The sequence below is a fragment of the Cryphonectria parasitica genome, assembly GCF_011745365.1.
Source record: "Cryphonectria parasitica EP155 unplaced genomic scaffold M406scaffold_1, whole genome shotgun sequence".
Taxonomy (NCBI): Eukaryota; Fungi; Ascomycota; class Sordariomycetes; order Diaporthales; family Cryphonectriaceae; genus Cryphonectria; species Cryphonectria parasitica.
Window position 1 is genome coordinate 4,907,819 of NW_024468909.1, and position 19,935 is coordinate 4,927,753.

Consider the following 19,935-nt stretch of genomic DNA (forward strand, 5'->3'; position numbering starts at 1 on the left):
ACGAAATAGCCCCCCTTGTGCGACAAAGTGCGTGGAGGACGACCCTCGCGTGGGTTTCAAGGCGAATGCAGTGGTGGTGTGATATCAGCGCATCGACAGAAGCAAAAGAATAAACAAAAGCCCTGTGCGCGCATTCATGTGCCGTCGAATGATTGTTGTATGTCTGCACGTATGCCGCAAGGGGACGGGATGACGACGACAACGGCGACGGAAGAGAGATGGGGACATGATAAAAAAAAAGAAGAAAAAAAAGAAAGACAAAGCGACAGAGACAGACAGGACATAGTCGAAACCCAGTTGCGAGATGATGATGGTCACCAGTCTAGCCTATCCCAAGTCTAGCAAGACAAGATAGTCTGAATCGAGAGGGAGAGTCTCGAAGGAACAAAGCGCACTAGAGGGTGGTAGGACCTGGTGGCGCCTGTGTTTGTGCTATGGCCTGTATGCTAGCAGCTCGATCAGACCGTTTCGCTGTAGAAAACACGCATCAGGTTCCGTTCATTCGTTCGTTCATTCGTGGGCCCCAATTCGAGACAATGGGATCCCCTCCTAGGGCGCACTTTCCCCCTTCTCAGCGGGCGGGGGCCCAGATAGAGGCTCAAAACTACGTCATGGTGCCGAAGACGGCGTAGCAGTGCCAGTCTGGGCTGTCATGGCGTTCCAGGCTGGTGTACCTGGCACAGTCCCCACAGGGCCTAGACACCCTTCTAAAAATTGTCCCCCAGCGCTTAGGGGGCACTGGCATCTCTATAGTAACTACTGCGAACGCTACAATAACATGTCGTTCGTATTGACGTGCCGAAACCAGCCGAACAAGACTGAACAGAAACCAACCAGTGTCGGCAATCTTCCGTGACTTGGTTTGGCCCTCCCCCCCTTCCCTCCCCTCTTTTTCCTCTCTTCTTCCTCTTCTTCTGCCCTGGCCACATGGTACCCCAGATATCGTCAAAGGCTTTGTTGATCTGCTGATCAAAGGGTCTTCTTATACTAAGACCGTCAAGTAACAAGATTCACTAGACTACATCACTACTGTACGTTCTTGAGTCGGCACATTCCAGTGCCACGTGAGTGGCGATCGAAGGAGCCGAACTATATCATAGGTCGTGTGTCATACCGTGGCAAACTCAGCAGTGTCAATTCTGTCTTTTCTACAGTAGTATATGTATACATAGTCCTATGATATCAGAGTATGTACTGTAATGTGTATTTGCATTATCTGTTAGAAGGCCTCGAGGAGCTGGACCCAGAGATCCGGTAACACTGGGCCAGGGTCCCACCATCTGGCCCCACCCCTCATTGCTCCCCCACTGCTACCATGCTACGAAAGGGTAGTACTGTACAATGTAACAGGCTCGGTATACTTGCTATGCACACATGTGTAGGAATGACTGGCTCGCCACGCTGTGGCCAAGTGAATGAATGGGTGGCCTCCGTCCGCAGCCACAACAGCATTCGCCCACCAGCCTCATGGTCTCTATGAAGCCTTATACACACCGCCACGTCAGAAGAAGAAGAAGAAAGAAGAAGAAAAACAAGCCCAGCCTACCTTCTCTTTGTACACATACCATATTGGTACACTTGCAAGCCTCGATCAAGGAACTTCCCAAACAGGCTGAGTAGAGAGGGCAGGGATACGTAGCACACAGTCCAACAACAAACCAGGGGATCGTGAACGCCCCCAAATCCAGCTTTCCTCCCACCAACGTCACTCAACATCAGCCAGCTTTTAATCAAAGCAGATCACCAAACTCATATCTTCTCGGAGCCCGGATTTTCTTAATTTCTTTTTTATTTTTCGCACTCAATTTCCATTTAGACTTATTTTCTCCCGTTACCACACACTTACAATGTCTTCCGTCTCAGACCCCCTCGCCCAAGGCGAGACTGCCCCCCTCCACGACGGCGGCTTCCACACGATCCTAAACTTCCGCGACGTGGGCGCTACAATCAACGCCCACCTCAACAAAAAGCTTCTCAAGGAGGGTCTCCTCTTCCGCTCCGCCCGCCCCGACGAGGCCACCCTCGCAGACCGAGACCGCCTCAGGACCCACTACGGCATCAGGACCGTCATGGACCTCCGGAGCAAGACCGAGCACAGCCAGGCCGCTGAGAAGCGCGCTGCCCTCACGAGGAGCCCAGAGGTCGTGGCCAAGAACAAGGCACTGGCCGAGCCGGCTCGGATCCCCGGCATTGAGTACCGGGACGTCAAGATCACGGGGCCTGGCTTCGAGAAGCACATGTTGGGCCAGATGAGCTGGGGAGGTTTCTTGTGAGCTAAACCCCGTTATGAACATCTAATCACATAAAAGGAGAACATGAAGAAGAAGAAGAGACACAGAGAGAGAAAGAGCTAACACAACGGCAAGCAAACTCATCTCCCTCTATACAATCGGCCAACGCATGCCTGCGATCGCCACCTTAGGCCGCGAGGTAATGACCCCCCGCGGCCTCCTAGGCCTCGCAAACGACACCCTAGACGCCTCCGGCTCAGACATCGCCACAGGCCTGCGCACCCTGCTACCATCATCCTCACCTTCCTCGCAGCAGCAGCAACCCCTCCCTGTCCTGGTTCACTGCACCCAGGGCAAGGACCGCACAGGCCTCATGATCTGCCTGCTCCTGCTCATCTGCTCCGTACCCCTCGAGGCCATAGAGTACGACTACGAGCTCACCGACGAGAAGCTCGTCGAGGAAAGGGGCGAGCGGCTGCAGGAGATCCGCGCCATGGGCCTGAGCGACGAGTTCGGGCGGACGGTGAAGGGCTTCGTACAGGGGGTCACGGCTCACCTGGACGACAAGTACGGAGGCCTGGACAGGTATCTGGACGGCATTGGGTTTGGTGAGGGTGACAGAGCGGCGGTGAGGAGGTCGCTGATGTATTGAGAAGGATTGAAATGTGAGCAAAATCACTCGAATTGATGAGATGTATGTAATGCATGAGCAAGGCGTTGGGGGGATGCGTATCGTACACTACATATGGGAATCTTGAGAAGCCTAGAGCCTAGACACACTTCCGACCCCTGGGATATGCCACGCAGGAACAGAGGTAACCTTGAAGCTCAAAAATGTATATAGTTGCAGGCCATTATCCCGTTGAAACAACATTGGTTCTATTTCATCATATTTCATCCAAAGCGTGCTAAAGCATGGCGCCGTGCCATATAAGATGAGCGTCTCGCTGACTTCGTACCCGACGAAGAGTATGTACCGTTGATAAGTGGTCGCTAACCTCATGCATCAATTTCAAATCACGACATCCTGTTCTCCATGTTGTCCTCCCTCAGGACCCACGAGTCCACCCTGTCAAGCTTCCCAAAAGTCATGTTCGCAGAGCCGTCCATAAAAACCACCGGGTCAGAAGATGCATCCTCGAAAGTGACCCTACGCTGTTGGTGACACATATGTTCCGAGGTCCACATGTTGGTAAAGATCAAGTACTTTATTGTTATCTTGGTAAATTTGCTCGTGTTATGTTGCTCTTGGTCTCTTGATCTTCTGTGGGGAGGCATAGATCCCGTCTGAGTCCCACATCCAACATTCCTCGCACGGTCCGTTCATATCAATGCTCGCCCATATAGTCTTGTCAGCACAGGGAGTCTGGATGAGGCTGGCGGAGTTGCAAAATTTGGCGAAACTGAAGGTTTGATGTCTGCATCGGAACGTGTGGGCATAATACTCGCACATCGTGGATGCCACAGTAGGTAGCAGGATGCTTTTTCAAGTGGAATAGTATGCGATTTCACACGCTCGTGTGCCTGCGAGGACGGAAACCAAGGCTCTAGATTTCAGGCGATCACATGCAGCCCAGAGTATAAGTCAACCGAAATGGCGGGATGTAGGAGGTTTGGGTGGTCATGCTCGAAGTCACCCTGCCGAATGAACTCATCGGCCGCTGAGAGGGGAAACCATAGCTAGGAAGGGCTGCATTGGCGTATACCTCATTTGCCGTACTCGCCAGATCATGTGCAAAAGGAGAAGGTCGCATCTGCTCCCAGAGAACGCCGCGGGGGCAAACGAGCAAGCACCGCTTCTTCACTCACCCAAGACTTGCGCGCTGAGGAAGGGGACGGATGTGATCTCTCAGATGGGCAGCTCGTAGCGCTTTCGGTATGAGGCAAACATGCATCCACCAAGCAATCCGTGAGTACTCAAGGGATGTTTTTTCTCTTTCTTTATTTAGGTTTATCATTCCATACATGGCAGTATACACGTGTGCGCAGCCTTCAAGGCCACTTTGATTGCGCAAGGCCTCCGTTGTGTACAGATAATTTCACATCATGCCCAATGATGCCAGCTGGCCAGCCTTCCCAGATCAAGGTATGTGGTCCTCCACCGGAAGGTGGACCAGTTTCAGCAGTCTCAGTCGGGTGGAAGGCAATATCTTCAACGCCCACATCCTTTCCTAAGGTGTACCCCACCTGACGCTTTGGAGACGTTCTTACTCGATAGATTGAAGGTCGAATCGAATCTGGAGCCATTGCCGGTCTATGAGATGGTTCGGCAGTCTGTCCAAGTCATGGTGACTGTGTCTTCTAAATAAAGGGGCACTGCGGGATTGCGGTACATTGCCCGCTTCGGGCTCACCAGGCGCCTCAACTTTACAAGTCCTCGTTCGTGCAAGCATGGCGAGAGGATTTGTAAGGAGGGTTTGCGGAGAGCACTGAACAAAGATTGAGCAAACAAAGCTTTGGTGATGATGAGGACTGGGCTTAGTTGACGTGGTATTCGCCAATACGTAACAGTTGGCGCAGAGTAAGCCATCCAGCACCTCCTCTGAGAGGGGACGGTGTGTCTGACGGCTTTGCAAACACCCTCACCGCTAGTTTGCGGTTTGCTCACCATTGTAATTTGGGCGGCACATATGCATGAGATATGGTGCTGCTACCCTGTAGGACCACGCTTGTGGCCTGTCATGGTGCATATATGCTTGATTGAGCGGAAGGCTGGTTACCATGACCAGAAATTGCCGGACCGTAAAAGCTCAGAGGTCACTGACCACGACACGCACCTTTTTGGATGGCCCAGGCGCTCTACATCGAGGAGTCTCAGCTAGAACCGCGTCGCGGCACGGCTATTGAAGTCGCCCTTTGCCGGCACCCATGAACGGTGCAACTCGGCACCATCAGCACACAAAGTCGGTATTGGAGAATTGGGTGGCTGAAACTGGGCTTGCATAAAGGACTGGAATACTAGGGGGATTTCCCGAGTACCAGACCGTTGGTCTGTGGTGGTGTGGTATGGTTTGGCTCGTTGTGGCGTGGCGTGGCGTGGCGGCCCTCGAGTCATCTTGATGATAGAGGGGAGCCTCGTGGCTAAGCTGTCCGTAAGATGCGTCCTAAACATGATCATGGTCGTGATGGTGAGCGGTGCAGTACACTGCAGCAACGATGAAAAGGGGTGCTCAAGCTTTCCCAAGCTGTGATGCACAAGCCTTGTCTTTTCTCCAAGCCCTCGCAAACAGTCCATTTCTGACCATGTTTGCACCTTGTGTCGCTACACCTTTTTCGCTGCAGTGGAAATGAGGTAGGCCGCAGGGTCACACCCGCCCAGCGCTTGTGCATGTCGGTCACATGTGGTAGGTGTTCTAGATGGCGACTCGTGTGACAACATCGGGTAGCCATGTGTGTTTTGATGTGATCAGGACAGGGCCAAAGTCGCTATGAACTTTGGCAGAGGTGAGGCGGGTCGAGGCGGGTGAGGCCAGGTCGTCGGTCGCACCAGGGCACGGGTGGGAAATAAGGTAGTGAGGAGAAAGGAAGAAATGTCTAAGACACGCGGTCTAGGAATTTCCTCATCGGGCCAAACTGGGGATGACCAAAGATAGAACGGACTTCTTGTTGAGTGGAAGACGTGGAGATAGATATCATGATGAAAAAGAAGAAGAAAAAGCCGGCGACGATGAGAAGATGAGGTAATCCCATGGCTCAAGCCAAGATCCAGCAGCTTCTTCCTCATGGCGCATCCCTGCTCCCTGCACTCCAGCACTCTTCTTGAGAAGCTGCGGAAGGCATAAGCCCACCTGGGGGCTTCCGTCTTGAGCTTCAGGTGCCATACCAGCTTGAACCTGGGAAGGCGCACCGCAACATCCTCCTTTAGGCAAGGTAACGAACTAGTTATGTCGACCTCGCAAGGCAGCAGCTGAGCTGTCTGGACCGATCTCCATTCCGTTCTCTCGTTTCGTGTGTCGTCTTCGTCCCGCGAAAGGCGCTCTTGACAACACACATCACCGCCACCGCGCGGCATGTCGAGCCAGCCCAACTTGCACATGGACATGGACATGGGCATTACCAGCTAGAGAGCCCTTGCTGTGTACCAAAGAGGCGTTCACGCTGGGTCAGCGCTTGCGCCTCTGCGTGGCTTTATTCCGCCCATGACTTGCATACGATCGATGGCAATTACACACATAGGGCCTCTTTGTCCTCTTCCCTGCACATTCATCAGGTCAATTGTCGAGTCCCTGTCTCAGGAAGCGCCTGCCTCTCTACAGCGGTCATCCGTAGACGCGCGCGCGTCGATTCCAGCACAGGACGATGCTTAGCGCAGCGTCTTGTGAGGCGGACACTTCGCATGGGGTGCTGATCACTATACTTACTATGGTGCTATTGAGCTCTCGATCAGACCGACTTCAGGGGACGCATGACAGGTTTTCGATGCTTGGAACTCGCTACGTCCAACCTCGGATGTCTGCACTAGGTGCGGTGGCAGGGGCTGGGCCTACGGTTGCTCTTACGGTGGCAAGGGCTGCCTCACCCATCGACGTGGGGACTCGGCCCAGACCTTGAAAGTGGCCTTGCAGGGCGAACAGGAAAGAAAGCTTCAATACCATGCAATGCCATGCCACGCGCCGTTGAACAAGTCACCTTGCAGGAAAACCCGTCTGCATCGTCATCATCCTTAACCACGCCTACGCCCCACGCCGGCCACTGCAGCTGGCCTAAGTCGTCATATCCTTGGGTTTCATCATCCTAAAGCCAGAGCTCTTGGAGCTGTGCACTGCATAATACCACTGCCCAGGCAGTCTGTTCAGCCATCAATTTCTAGTCGCACTCGCGACCTCAACAACATCTTCATTGCATTTTCCTTCTCCCCATCTTATCTACTATTATTACAGACTACACTACCAGGACGGCTTGTTTCGACGAGGGTACGAGAGCGACTACTGCGGGGTGCAGCTCCCCTTGGCCAGGTATAATAGACTAGACTGGGTCTTTGGGGCATATATCGACGACTCCTATTCTCTCGTGTATGCATGCACTCCGCGCCATTCTGCACGTAGCGTTCCCTCGCCCTGCAGCTCCCCTTAGGGCTACATCATCCGCTGCAGACTCGGCACGACCTGGGCGTACCTGCGCCTGCGGCTAAGAGGGTCCGTTGGCATCCTTCATCTCCGGCGGTACTGCATACATAGCTGAGATCGCAACGCAACAAAACCCGGCCAGATCAGGTCAGGTCTCCGTCGCTCCCAACTTTCTGTCCCCAGAGCTGTGGTTGACAAGAACCCTCGACAGGCCTCCGACAGGTTTTCAGGACCCCTGAAGAGGCTCAACAAGCGCCTGACCTCGAATCTGGCGGCTCCACTTACAACCCTGGTTCACTAAAACTTGAGGTTCGAGGGGGATTTCGGCTGCCCGGTTCGCCCGTATCTCACCGCTTGTGGCTGGGAACTTATCACGGGAACGTCAGTCCTCGTCCAGAACAAGAAACGTCGGGCCCTCACGCCCTCTAATCACCCAATTCGCGGAGATTTTTGCTGTGTGCTGCAACAGAATTTACAGGAATGGTCTCCTGGAATAACACCAGAACAGTAGCTCCCACATCTGCAATGCTCTTTGTCGATCTTACCAGTTGCATCTCAACACGAAGCTTCCACCTTACTGACGCAGTGCGGTCTATTGTTGATTCGAATTGACGTGTCTGAGCTTGGAAATACGCGGCACTTATCCCAAGAAAATTGCTGGTGGTGACTGGCCCTGGTCAGTCGGACACTGCTGATGTGCAGAAGTTAGTGAGAAAGCTAACACTATATTACTGGCAGTCTTCATATCATTGGGCATCCCGAACCGTGCTTATTTACATCGGCAGAGACAACACCCACCAGGTGGATTTGCCTCACAACCATCGCTGATAAGTCCACATCGACTTATGCTTCTCGCACGTCACCAACAGCAGCTCATCACCCCTTATGTAGCATCTGGGAGATTTCAGTAAACCCGCCCCTCACCCTTCTAGCTTGAAGGAGCCGCATCGTCACTCTTTATTGGGAGAAGTGTGAAGAAGCCCTTTGCATCCTCATCGAACTTGTCTGAGGTCTCATAGAGTCGACGCCCCACGACTGTGGCATTGTCCAGTTCCTTGATTGCGGCGGCCAACCGGAACCGAAGGGAGTTTACGGAGAGTCAGCACGCCACACTCAAAGCCCTCAGCGATTCTGAGGCAATACCTCTGCAAATACAAGCAACCTGCATAACGGCCCAAGCCCCTTCAAATTGATGGCATCTTCGGTGGTCGATCGGAAGTTCCTTGGCAAGCTTGCCAAGGAAGTGGAACCGGAGAACCCACTGCTTTCTTCCATCTTATACAAGCTTCTGGGTCTATCTCACCAACTCTCTGATCTCTTGGTCAAGGCGCGAAAGCAACGGAAACTGGGACTTGAAAACGCGAACGATGGACCCCAAACACTATACAACCATATCCTGTGGCTGGCCAGAGAGGGACTGGTCATGCTGGAGCAGTATGTGCTTCCGATGGTTGCTAATTCGGGCGTTTTGAAGGTGCTTGCCTACAAATTGCGCGCCTCGTTATACCACGTCGTCGTCCTATTTCACAACCAACCTCCGGTGTCTGCAAGATATATATCATCGCCGGACTCCACTCCTTCCAGGCTTGACAAGGGCAAAGGCATAGCGAGAGATGACGATTTTTTCGAGGCTTCGCCCGCCATGCAGCAAAGAAGTCCCTACGAGGGCGGGCCCGTCGCGCCACCACCAGGCTTCGGTCCAGAACCACCAGGCGCTTTTCTACTCCCAGTGGGCGATTACCTCCCCACGGCGCATAGACACTTTCGCGACGCATTAACGCTCGCGGATAAGCATCTTTGGGGCTCCCACTCCCTGCGGCTCTCTATCAAGACAGAGTACTCTGCATTCCTGTACGAGTGCGCCCACGACGAGGAAGCTAGTCGCAAGCTCGCGCGCAAAACAATCAACGAGGTGTACGAGGCGACCGAGGGCATCGACAACGACATGTTTCAGGATGCCTGCGAGCTTGTCACCGTTCTGGGCAGGATGATGAAGCGGGGCCAGCCACCATCGAACAGGAGCAAGGCGTCGAGTCCGGGTACTGTTATTGGCGCGCAGCAGCAGGCTGAGCCTTCGTCGGCCCGGGAAGTAGAGGCAGAGGTACAGGACGAGCCGAGCCCGGTGCCACAGGCTGAAATGCCGAGCTCTGTTATGCCTCCCCCGGCTTCTGAGGCGCAGCCAGGGTTTATATAATAGCTGGAGACGACCCCGTCATGGTACCAGTCAGTGAGATACGGGGTGCAGCCACTCGGTTCTGGAGCAACTGTTGCTCTATCCTGGAAGCAGAGGCGTGTTTGGCTTGCGAAAAAATTCTGGTTGCGAGAAGATTCATGTTGATGTCGATGATATTGAATTCAAAAGCACGGAATTCTCGTTTGCATCGTACTTGATACCCCAGATCGGTCTGAGATTATGTATCTGGACTGTGGTGGACGAGGTCGCGAAGAAGCAGGGAGATGAGGTGGAAAGCGAAATTTTGGACCAGCGACTGAATTTGTGCGCAGGCACGGCTACCAAGTAGAATACGACAGCGGCCAGCGACCTGTCCAAATGACGTTCATAACGAGTCTCTATTAAATGCATATGGATTAGCGTATCGTTTCATCTACAAATTATGAGAATAACAGCGCTATGGAGAAACTTCTCGGCGACTCTAGAGATGATGTTGCTTTAGTACTTCGATTCCGGTCCTTGCATACACACACCAAGCACCAAGCTAAAAACACAGACGAAATACAGCAGCAAATTCGAGTAGGCCGCAGCATCACCTCGTATCAGATTAGGAAACGAACACCACTTTGAAGCAAGAAAAACACCTAAGCATTCGGCGTCCCAAAGGAAGGCCGGACCAGCTCAATTATATCTGCGTGCTGATGTCTGCAACGAAATGTTTGGGGCTTGAACCTCGTCGAATGCCAATAACCCAACACAATTGCTGTCCAAAATTGAAGTCAGGGCGCACCGGGACTATCAATTACCACACAACGTGCGATGTATTATATGAGAAGTGATTTACGGCTTGCTGATACCTCTTGTTCTCTTATATTTACGACTCTTTCTCTTTTCGTAATTGCTTAAATGCGTTCTGCCTAGGTACTTTAGAAGGACGAGCATAGCGTAAATATTTTCTTGTAAGAAGATTGAGCCTTTGTGAAGGCCAAAATCTTTTCGTTGAGGAACGAGAACCCGTCCATTTCAACATACAGCCTACACAAAAGTCCAGTCTGAGGCAGAGCTCAAGAGTGACCAGTCCTAAGCTCCTAGGCTAGTTAATCACCCAGATACGTTTCACACAACCCAGTCACCTAAAGAATGGAACATGGAGTCCAAACAGGAGCAAATCCACCACCGTGCTTACGGCCTTGAATGCCCGGCCGGCATATACTCGCTCTGACGTTGTGAGGTGGCCTGATTACCGCATCTCTTCTGCATGATGCGCTGTTAGGTCGTGATCCTGCTATGCAGCACATCATGCTGACAGCGTTGTAATAGTCTGGGTCTCCAAGCCGAGAACAGTTGTCACGTCCGAAATATAGATACCCTGTAAATAAAAAGTACGTTTCAGAGATGATTGCTTACTTACATGCTCTCCCGGCACCAAATGCGAATAATACGAGAGGTAAGGTTACTATGTGGCTATGTCTAGTAGCTCACAGCAAATCTCAATTCCAATACGAAGGCCAGATAGAGATGATTAAGATCCATTTGGAAGTGAAAACGCTCACGCTATTTTTATTTATGTATGTATTTGTATATTCTGACTGGGAGATCTATCAGGTCTGCCCTCTGCGACTTCTTTCTCCGTCGAGATGATGCCCCGTCTTCCAGTGTGCACCCCGAAATCAGGTGTATCAAAACATTACCGGGTCGCGAAGGCCCCCTGTATGGCTTGTAAAGTAGAGAAAGAAAGGAAATAAGACGAGATGGGCATTGCTGTGTCATCGCACCCCCGTGTCTCCTCCTGGACCCCGAAAGTCGTTCGAGAGCCTGAACGCCTGCCTGTGTGCCTTACCCCGTCTGCCCTTGGCGCCGGAAACTCTATAAGCTGACAATGTTGAGGGGTGGGTCTATCCGGATGTCACCGCCCATTTATCCCAAAGATGCTGTTATCACAACAGAGCCTGTGCCGTATTACCAATTATTATCATCTCTCACCGGTCCTGCCTCCCGGGCTGGTTCATTCATGAATTTCGTTTCAGATCTGTGGGATTTGGTCAACATCAGATTCCCCTCTCCGTATGAATATCGAAAGAGATGAGTCGAGAAACGATGAGAGGAAACCAAAACAAAAGAAAGAGGAGAAAAAATAAGAGAGTGAAGGAGAGAGAATGAAAAGAAACTCACAAGTCATCGCGCTGATCCCTTTCCCTTGCCCTTCTGCGCCTCATCATTCCCTTGGTCCTCCTCGGCCTCTTCTAGCGCCTCCTCCCCGAGCTGCTGCCGCCGTCCCCTGAGAAAGCGTCGTAAGAGAAATAGGACGGGCTAGAAGATGAAGCCGAAGTGTCGAAATACCTGTCATCGGCCAAATCATACCCATATGCCGTGCCGCCGGCGCTACCACCCATGTCATCTCCCCCAAACGAACCTCCCGCAAACTGCGGATCGTAATACTGCTGCTGCTGCTGAGAGTCGTACTGCTGGTCCGAGGCGTCGCGCCAACTGCCCTGCTGGCTGGCGGACTCGTGGCCCCGCGCGACCATGTGCGGGATATTGAGGCCGCCCCATGGGAGGCCGGAGAGCTGGTCATCGCCTGCCAGGTCGGAGCCGAAGGGAACGGCGTACGAGGACCCGGCGAACTCCTGGTTTCGGGCATCCCGTTCCTGGCGTTCCTTTTGGTCGCGGGCCTTTTCGCCTATGATGTGTGTCAGTGTTTTTTTCTTTTTCTATTTTTCTCTCTTCCTTTCTCTCTCTTTTTTTTTTTTTTTTTTTTTTTTTTTTTTAACTGTCTCTTCAAGCTTGGAAGGCTCTCGACTACAAAGGTAAAACATCTCATAAAAAAACATATAAAAGTGAAAATAGGACCCCCCCCCCAAAAAAAGTAAAAACTTACGAAATTTCCGCTGCGCAATGCGGTTCTGGATCCGCCGCCTCTCTTCAGGCTCTGTCACGTCCGCCCAGTCGTCATGCTTGGACGACGAGTGTTTGGACGAGGAGCTGGAGTGGTGCTTTTTAGAGCTGGAGGAGGAGGAGTGGTGTTTTGAGGATGAGCCGGAGGGCATCTTGGTGGATGATGGTTCTGTCTCGGTGTTTGAGCCGGAAGAAGAGGAGGAGGAAGAGGAGCGAGACCCTCGGAATTTCTCAAGCTTCCTCTTTGATGAAGAAGATTCGGCCTGTTGTTGCTGCTGTGGTTGTGGTAGTGGTGGTGTCGGTTGGAAATCTTCCTGGCGTGGAGTGACCTGCTCTTCGGGTTGTTCCTTCTCGGGAAGATGTGTAGTTGTGATAGAGAGGTTGGCAATTGACTCGGTGATACCAGATGGGTCGAGGGAGGACATGTACCGGGGGGGGGGGGGGAAAGGCCGGAAAGTTATAATTTCACGCCTCGAGGAGGAGATTCTCAAATCTGTCTAAACAAATACACATATGCACACACTATAGAACTGCCCAAATTTGGATGATAGCCAGGATGGTGGATATATCTCATATGGATAGTAGTAGGTGTGCTCCACAACGACGACCTTGATAGCCAGACTAAGCAAGGCCAGGGTAGGAAGGGGTTTGTTGTTTTTTCTTTGTCAACGACAGATTGATATGATATGATATGCCTGAGGTGCAACACGACGGACTGGATATTCAGGTGGCAACATCCAGACAAATATATAGCAGATGAGCCATTGTCTGTTTAGCCATACTACGACCCTGGTCGTCCACCTAGGTCGGGCAAAGGCAAACCAGGTCCCGCCTTGTACGTGTAAGTTGCAACGTAAACCACTTGGTAGACGCGTAGGACGATGAGCAAGGAAAAGGAACGAGACTGGCAGGGGTAAAGGAGGAATAAGGACATTGCCTGCGCCTAGTTATGCCGGCCGCGGTCGACGAGTACTCCGAAGGGACATGATGATTACCAGCCGCGACAGATGGTGACGCAGAGGTTTAAGCATGGGGGGTCGGGAGGCAAAGGAAGAGACGGAAGGGGAGGGAGGGGCCAGAGCCACGCGCTAGGTTAGGGAGGAGGAGGGTGATGCACGAAATATCTCTTTCAAAGGAACCGTATGTGGGTACCACTCGAGAAATGGAGACTCGTAACGACATGGGGGAAGGGGCCACGAGGAATGAGGGATGATGAGCAAGAGGAGGCGGCGTGTACACATGCATAAGGACTTACATAGTACGTTCCACCCGTTGTGTGGGGACGACGTACCGGCCCGGACATGAAAGGAAGAAAGATACAATAGATGCTTTGGGAACGGGCGAGTAAGACCAGGCCCGGGAAGAAGAGGAAGAGGAATAAGAGGAAGAAGGAAAGGTTGCGCTTGTAAGCCATGGTCTCGGAGAGCCAGGCGATAACCGGGGTAGGGTGACCCGTTCGATCCCTGCCCATAGGAAGGAGAGACTTGAAAAGAAACCTGGAGCCACAAGCACAGGGACAGCCTTGCGTCTGACATGCAGGAGCTAATAGGCAGCAAACCAAGTACTGGAAAATACGACGCCAGACGGTCACTATGCGCTGTGTGTCCATTGCCTTGATCTGCTAGGACTCGCTTGAGTCCTTGGAGGACTGGAGACTAAAAAGAAGCATAGCTGCTAAATATCACTGGCTTCTAAGCTTGGTGGAGTGAGGGAATGAGTGATTATTCCACGACGTACTCACCAACAGATTGGCTGTCCTCCTCAATCACGAGGGGTCGTAGATTGGACTTTGCAGATCTGGTACTTACTAGTGCCTTTCTTTTTTCTCTCTTTCTTTCTTTCCTTCTCTTTTTTGTTTTCCTTTTCTTTTTTTTTCTTTCTTTTTTCTTTTCTTTTCGTATTTGGTAAAAACCTTGTGTGGTACTGTAGGATAGCCTGCGGTGCGCATCAGCCATGCATACCAGGCAGAAACGAGTTTCGCCTCCCAAGATTGGCCTGCTTGTCTGCTTTATTGTCTCCACACCCCTCCCTCGACGATGACTGATGATAATCTGCACCTTTGTCGTCACGAGCGTCTCTAAAAAGGTGGTTGAGGGATGACTGGATACCTGTCCCTGGCGGTCTACCATCAAGCGGATAAGCTTAATTCTTTGAAAAGTCTCGGCGCTGCCGGGGCGGGCAACGACAGGACTGTAGCACAACGGGCGTAACGCCAAGGTAGAGCCAAGATGCCAGGCTCTCCCCGGCATGACTGACAATTCTAAACACGTCGTGGTGTAGAGCTCGATTATCTTACTAGAAGCAGATTGGACCCGAACCAGCGGGTGAATGATTCCGGTCAAGGTGGTGATGAGATGGCGTCTGCTAATACGTACTGATCTGCAGTGCATGTTCGGCCCGTGGATTGCCTGGGTACGATGCGCCCAGACCACGAGTATACTCTTCACTCACACAATGAGGCCCACAGAGGTTGCGAACTCTGTATGCAGCTTATGAAAGATATGATAGGCGCGTCAAAAGGTGAACTGGCGATCTTATGTGGCTTGACGTGGCGCTGTCGACAGCATGCCTAAACAACCCTCTCCCAAAAAGGCGCATCTGCGCATTGGGCCATAAGCGACGTTGCTATGGTCTGGCGCAACGTTGAGGACAGTGACGCGTCTTTTGAGCAGTGTCGCTCGTGGAGGCATCGTGGCCTCGTCGTCGTCTCGAAAGGTTCCCTCAAAGAAATCCTTCGGAGTTCAGTCTGGGCATGCGGCTGAGTGACGAACGAGGAGCTGCTCTCCAACGTGTGCTTTCTTACATCCTGACGTATGCTGAAGTCGTGGCCTCGGTAGCTAGAGTGGTCGAAAAAGTGTGTACATGAGTCTATCGGCCAAGCGACTGTACCCTCCAAGAGGATTTACGTTCCCATTATAGGCATAATGTCGCAAAAGAAGACCGGGGGGGGGGGGCGGGAAGGTTGTGCTTAACTGCACCACCGCAAGCCACAGATGACCAGCTGCTCTATGACACATCCCTAGCCCTACTCCATGGCTGCAGTCCCCTGGTTGGCCACGTGAGATGTTCGTGCCGCTGTGCATGAGCTGGAAACCCGGGACCAATATCCAGGGACATGAAAATATAGAACAAGGTATCCGGATGTCTTCCGTAAAGCCACAAATAGCAATGACAGGAGACTTTGCCAGGAACAAGAATGCGACAAAACAAAGTGACTCCCATGGTGCTAGTGCGGAATCCAAAAGGAAGGGTGAAAAGGCGAAAAAGTGTCAGATCGAGGAACCAATTTGGTCCGAACCTGGTTGCGCGGAAGAAGGCAGGGGGAAAATGCAATGAAGAAACATGCTGCGACAGCCTCAGAGCCACGGCAACAAAGCCAGTGTGACGTTTTTTCCTGCCGTATAAGCTGATGATCGTCGTACCCCTAGGTAGGCGAGAAGAAAAGAAAGAAAAAAAGAGGCCATACCAGGAACAATGACGGGCGTTGTATTCGGGGTGAGTCATCTTGATCGCGGAAAGGAACCCAAGACAAGTAACGCGGTCCCACGTCTTTGAGTCATCACTGGAGCAGGCTAGCGAGATTGAACACGCTGGATGCTGTGGATGATCGTCTCAGGTATCCAAAAAGGTCTGGTCTCGGCTCTGTCTGGTTACGGTCTTGTCATTCAGGACTGACGACGAATTGAGGGCCTGGAATCGAGGGGGCAGGTGATCTGGCCAGGTCGGAGCTCGGGGTGGGCTATGCGGAGTAAATGCGCTCGGTGTCCTTTTTTTCTTCCCTTTTTACCTTTGACCCCTCTTTTGATGATCATTAATTTTACTCTTATAAGAGACAAGGAAGGCCCAGAGGTGCCCGCAGAACTAAGCCTAAATAGAGTGGGCAAGAGAGAAGGCGCGTGTGCCTGATTTCTCCTCCACCGCCCCTTCCTTGCCGAGCTCCGTCGAAGCTTGAGGGTTCGGAACCGGGGATCACTGGAGCGGAATCCCGGCCGGCGAGAACCGGAGTCTTCAATCCAGTCAGGCGACCGCCCTTGGCGATGCTGCGATTCGCCAATTGATAATTTTCAGGAACAGCACCTGGCTCGTTTCCTTGACAGTAGGAATTCACAGCCTCGCAATAAGCTCCTATGTACGAGTTCGTGCCGCGCCGGTTCTTCCCTATTGTCGAGGCCAGGTGACCTCAAGCGGGTAAGGTACATTTGCGGCAAAATTGAGACACTGCGAAATGCCGCACAAAAGACTCATCGTGCTGAGATGACTGACCAGATCCTTCCGTCGGGCGTAACAGAAGTCAAACTTTGTAGATACTTGTTGTTGACTTCTGTAGACAAAGGGTAGACATGGATCCAATGGAGGGGTCGTTGTTGTGACGTTATTTTTCTTTTCTTTTTCCTTCATGTCTGTTTATTTCTTTAATTTTAGTTTGATTTTTTTTTTTACTCCGAAGGCTCCGGAGTTGCTGACGTCAATGGTGATTGCCGTTCATTGGGCCACCTCAGTTTAACCATGAGCTCAACTTTAATTCAAAGAAGACACAAAGCAGATGTACCCTATCGCGCATCCTTGGCGCAGATGCCTACGCAACCCCCCAACTTATCAAGGGCAGGCACCTACTCCAGAGCCAAGAAGAGGGGTGGTGGGCACCTCGTGCGAAACACGCGTACCGACATGGATACGATTACGTGGTGTGGTGAGAGCCCATCGCTCTGTTGGGATTGGTGCGCGTCGCATCACAACGCACACTAAACTCTTTAACCATAGATGCATGTATAGAAAAGAGAATTGGAGTCCTCATCGACGCTTCGAGATCTGTAGCGCGTCAGCCTGTGGCCTGGTGACATGCGTTGACAGCCCAATCAAGAGCGGGGAACTTTGGCCTCGTCACCCTGTACCGCACCGCCAAAAGTCGAGCGTACGCGTCCGTCTTTTCTTCAAGCGACCAGATAGAACATTTCCTCTTTAGGACTTCGTCACTCTATAAGTGAGAAAGCCTCGCGTCTATAAAGCCATCTCAACCAATCTCAGATCCGGAAAACAAAGAAAGAAACCTTGAACGAAAGAAGAAAAACAAAAGAGACGGAGGTTGAGCAGTAGAACACTGGATACTTTGTGTCCAACGACCCAGCATGGCGGTAAATTTTCGAGCTAAAAGCGGCCCGTTGTGACACTAAGTCTAAAAAGTGGGCCATGCACCCCGGTGTGCTGGTGATTCTCCTTGCTTCTTATTAGAAGGTTTATTTATGGTTTGAAGATGCATATCGTGCTTGTTTGATGGCATCTCTGCCTTTACGTGACTGCTGTACATATAATGGTGTTAGTCAACCAGAGAGGTCAAGAACGTTCGCTCAGCCTCGAGTCAACAGGCCATGGTTAAAGGAAATCTGGTATCCTCTAAATTCTCCTTGTCTGCGGTAGCAAAATTGCAAAAATACCAAAAATTGCATGATTCATCTAGAATAGTAATTTGAGAATTGATAATTACATAAAGCGGGTAGCATTATTTGGCATCATGCCTCCCTGGGATTGGCTGGGGATGAGACTATTGCCACATTGACTCGAGCCAATGCTTTCGAATAACAGCCATACAAGAGATTGTTCTCTTTTACAAGACTGCATGTTAGAGGAAAATTACATATAAGATCATGCAACCTAATACTACTTTAAGTATTCTGCTTGTGCATGTTACTTTGGAAAAGCTTAGTATCTGTGTAATCAAGGTGCTATTACACACTCATCAACCGATTGATCTGCGAGGGACAGCTTCGCAAACTGAATGCTGTTCTTTTTGTGCTCTTTGAAAGACTGACTACTCAGGTAAAAATTACGAGTGAAGCGTTCAGGGAGGGGACGAGGCTGAAGAAGAGAATGAGCGAGCTAACCAGTCATCTACTTGAGTATCCATGAAGTGACTGTGGCATAGGGAAGATACAAACCTTTTAGCAGAGTAGAGCATGATATTCAGTGACAAGAGAAGTCACCGTCAATAGAATTATGACAACCCACAAGCATGCTGCTGTTGAATGACCATGGTTATGTTCAGTCATCAAGCATATCCCCACCTATCAGCCCCCTCGGTACTATCATATCTAGCATGTACAAAGATCGCATATGAATTTGCCTGTTGCTAGAATTGTGCTTATGATTTTTTTTTTTGGGGGGGGGGGGGTGGGGGGTTGTTTCGTGCACTCTACGGCCTGAGACGTTTGCGACACAGGGACTGCCTGGTGTGCAAGTAATGCCTCTCCTGCAACAGAGATTCCGTTTGACTCGGAATCAGATGATTTGTGGCGGTATGTTCGATGCAAAGCCCGAGGCGAATTGTATACAAAGGGATCAATTGATCCTCTCAACCTTTTTGCATTGCCGCTAAACGCCCCCGGAACTTTATATGAAGCCCATAGCCTCGCGCTGTGCCTTGCGCTCCGCCACCCTTCTCTTGAAGCGCACCTCTGCCCGTCTCCTCTCACCACCATCAATCTTGCGCCCTCTCTTCTCCTCCCACATGCCCTCTGTGGCGGCAACAATAGCGGCCTTTGCACCCTTCATCGGCAGGGCGTAGGGTCCGGCAACGCCGGTTCCCTGCACGATATACCCGTCCACCTTCACCTTGTCCTGCTCAGGAACGTCCTCGATGTTCTTGTCAAGTGGTATGTTGACGACGCGGCGGACGACATCAAGAGGGCCGGTCTCGATCTCCTCGACCGCGAGCTTCGCCTTCCCATCCTGGACGTGCTTGATGTCGCCGCCCGGCCCGAATCGCCCCAGCTTGTAGTTGTCCCTCCAGTGTATCAGGTATCGCCGTGTCCTTGGTGGCTCTATGCCGAGCTCCTTCAGCTGAGGCGACGTGAGGGAGAAGAGAGCTTCCCAGGTGGGGAACTTGGCCGTGTGCTGGCTCAGGCCGCGGCCGATGAGCTTGAGAAACGTCGCAACGTCGGGAACGAAGGGGATCGGTGATGGTATCACTGGCACTTGCTGTGCCTGCCTGTGTGCGCATCGGATCTGGAGGGGTTGCTGAGCGACAGCAGTTGGTCGGGACAGCAGGCTCAACGCCGATCGTACTCGTGATGGCTTCATGGCGCGTTGCTCTGGTGGAGGCGGCGGTCCGGGAAAGAGTTTATCTCTGGGCCGGTGTGAAAACCTTGCAGGGTTGGGTAGGTGCACAGATGCCCTAGATCACCTCGCGACGAGCACCACAGAGGGAGGTGGAGTGGTTGCTGTCGTAAGGACGTCGCGTGCTGTTGTAGGTGCTGCGCCAGCTTGGGACGACGTGAAATTAACGTCGAACAGAAAGGACGAGAAAAAACGCTTGCCAGTTCTGACGAGTCTAGGTGGTCCGTGCTTTTAGTAGTAGGTACATGGTAGTCAGCGAATCGTCACGGCAATTCTGGGCCCTGGCACTGCATGGATCAACCAATCGGAGGAGTCGGTCTCATTGGCCCGATAGTCTGGACGAAGCCCCCCGGACTTACACGCGCATATGGCAGTCTCGAGGCAACTTTACTCTTTCTCTTCCTTCCTTCTACTTTGCCCTCTTCCACTTACACGTCCCAAACTCCTTCTCACTTGTACC

At 51.9% G+C, this 19,935-nt stretch overlaps 5 protein-coding genes across 5 annotated transcripts; 2 read left to right on the plus strand and 3 right to left on the minus strand.

Annotated features, from left to right (window-relative positions):
• Window positions 1–1,847: 1,847 nt before the first annotated feature.
• On the plus strand, window positions 1,848–2,883 carry M406DRAFT_247366 (uncharacterized protein; the record flags this gene model as incomplete). Its single annotated transcript, XM_040916464.1, has 2 exons — window positions 1,848–2,269; window positions 2,367–2,883. 2 exons carry the CDS (start codon window positions 1,848–1,850, stop codon window positions 2,881–2,883), a joined length of 939 nt encoding a protein of 312 aa, XP_040781665.1.
• A 651-nt stretch (window positions 2,884–3,534) lies between these two features.
• Window positions 3,535–3,684, minus strand: M406DRAFT_32521 (uncharacterized protein; the record flags this gene model as incomplete). Its single annotated transcript, XM_040919958.1, has 1 exon — window positions 3,535–3,684. A coding segment is annotated over one exon (150 nt), but the record flags the coding sequence as incomplete, so codon positions are not given.
• Window positions 3,685–8,489: 4,805 nt separating this feature from the next.
• On the plus strand, window positions 8,490–9,491 carry M406DRAFT_246210 (14-3-3 protein; the record flags this gene model as incomplete). Its single annotated transcript, XM_040916399.1, has 1 exon — window positions 8,490–9,491. The coding sequence occupies one exon, from the start codon at window positions 8,490–8,492 to the stop codon at window positions 9,489–9,491; it is 1,002 nt and encodes a 333-aa protein (XP_040781667.1).
• A 2,154-nt stretch (window positions 9,492–11,645) lies between these two features.
• On the minus strand, window positions 11,646–12,517 carry M406DRAFT_326131 (uncharacterized protein; the record flags this gene model as incomplete). Its single annotated transcript, XM_040920047.1, has 3 exons — window positions 11,646–11,748; window positions 11,832–12,150; window positions 12,349–12,517. 3 exons carry the CDS (start codon window positions 12,515–12,517, stop codon window positions 11,646–11,648), a joined length of 591 nt encoding a protein of 196 aa, XP_040781668.1.
• A 6,232-nt stretch (window positions 12,518–18,749) lies between these two features.
• On the minus strand, window positions 18,750–19,439 carry M406DRAFT_59615 (uncharacterized protein; the record flags this gene model as incomplete). Its single annotated transcript, XM_040924643.1, has 3 exons — window positions 18,750–18,779; window positions 18,813–19,337; window positions 19,386–19,439. 3 exons carry the CDS (start codon window positions 19,437–19,439, stop codon window positions 18,750–18,752), a joined length of 609 nt encoding a protein of 202 aa, XP_040781669.1.
• Between the last annotated feature and the right edge of the window lie 496 nt (window positions 19,440–19,935).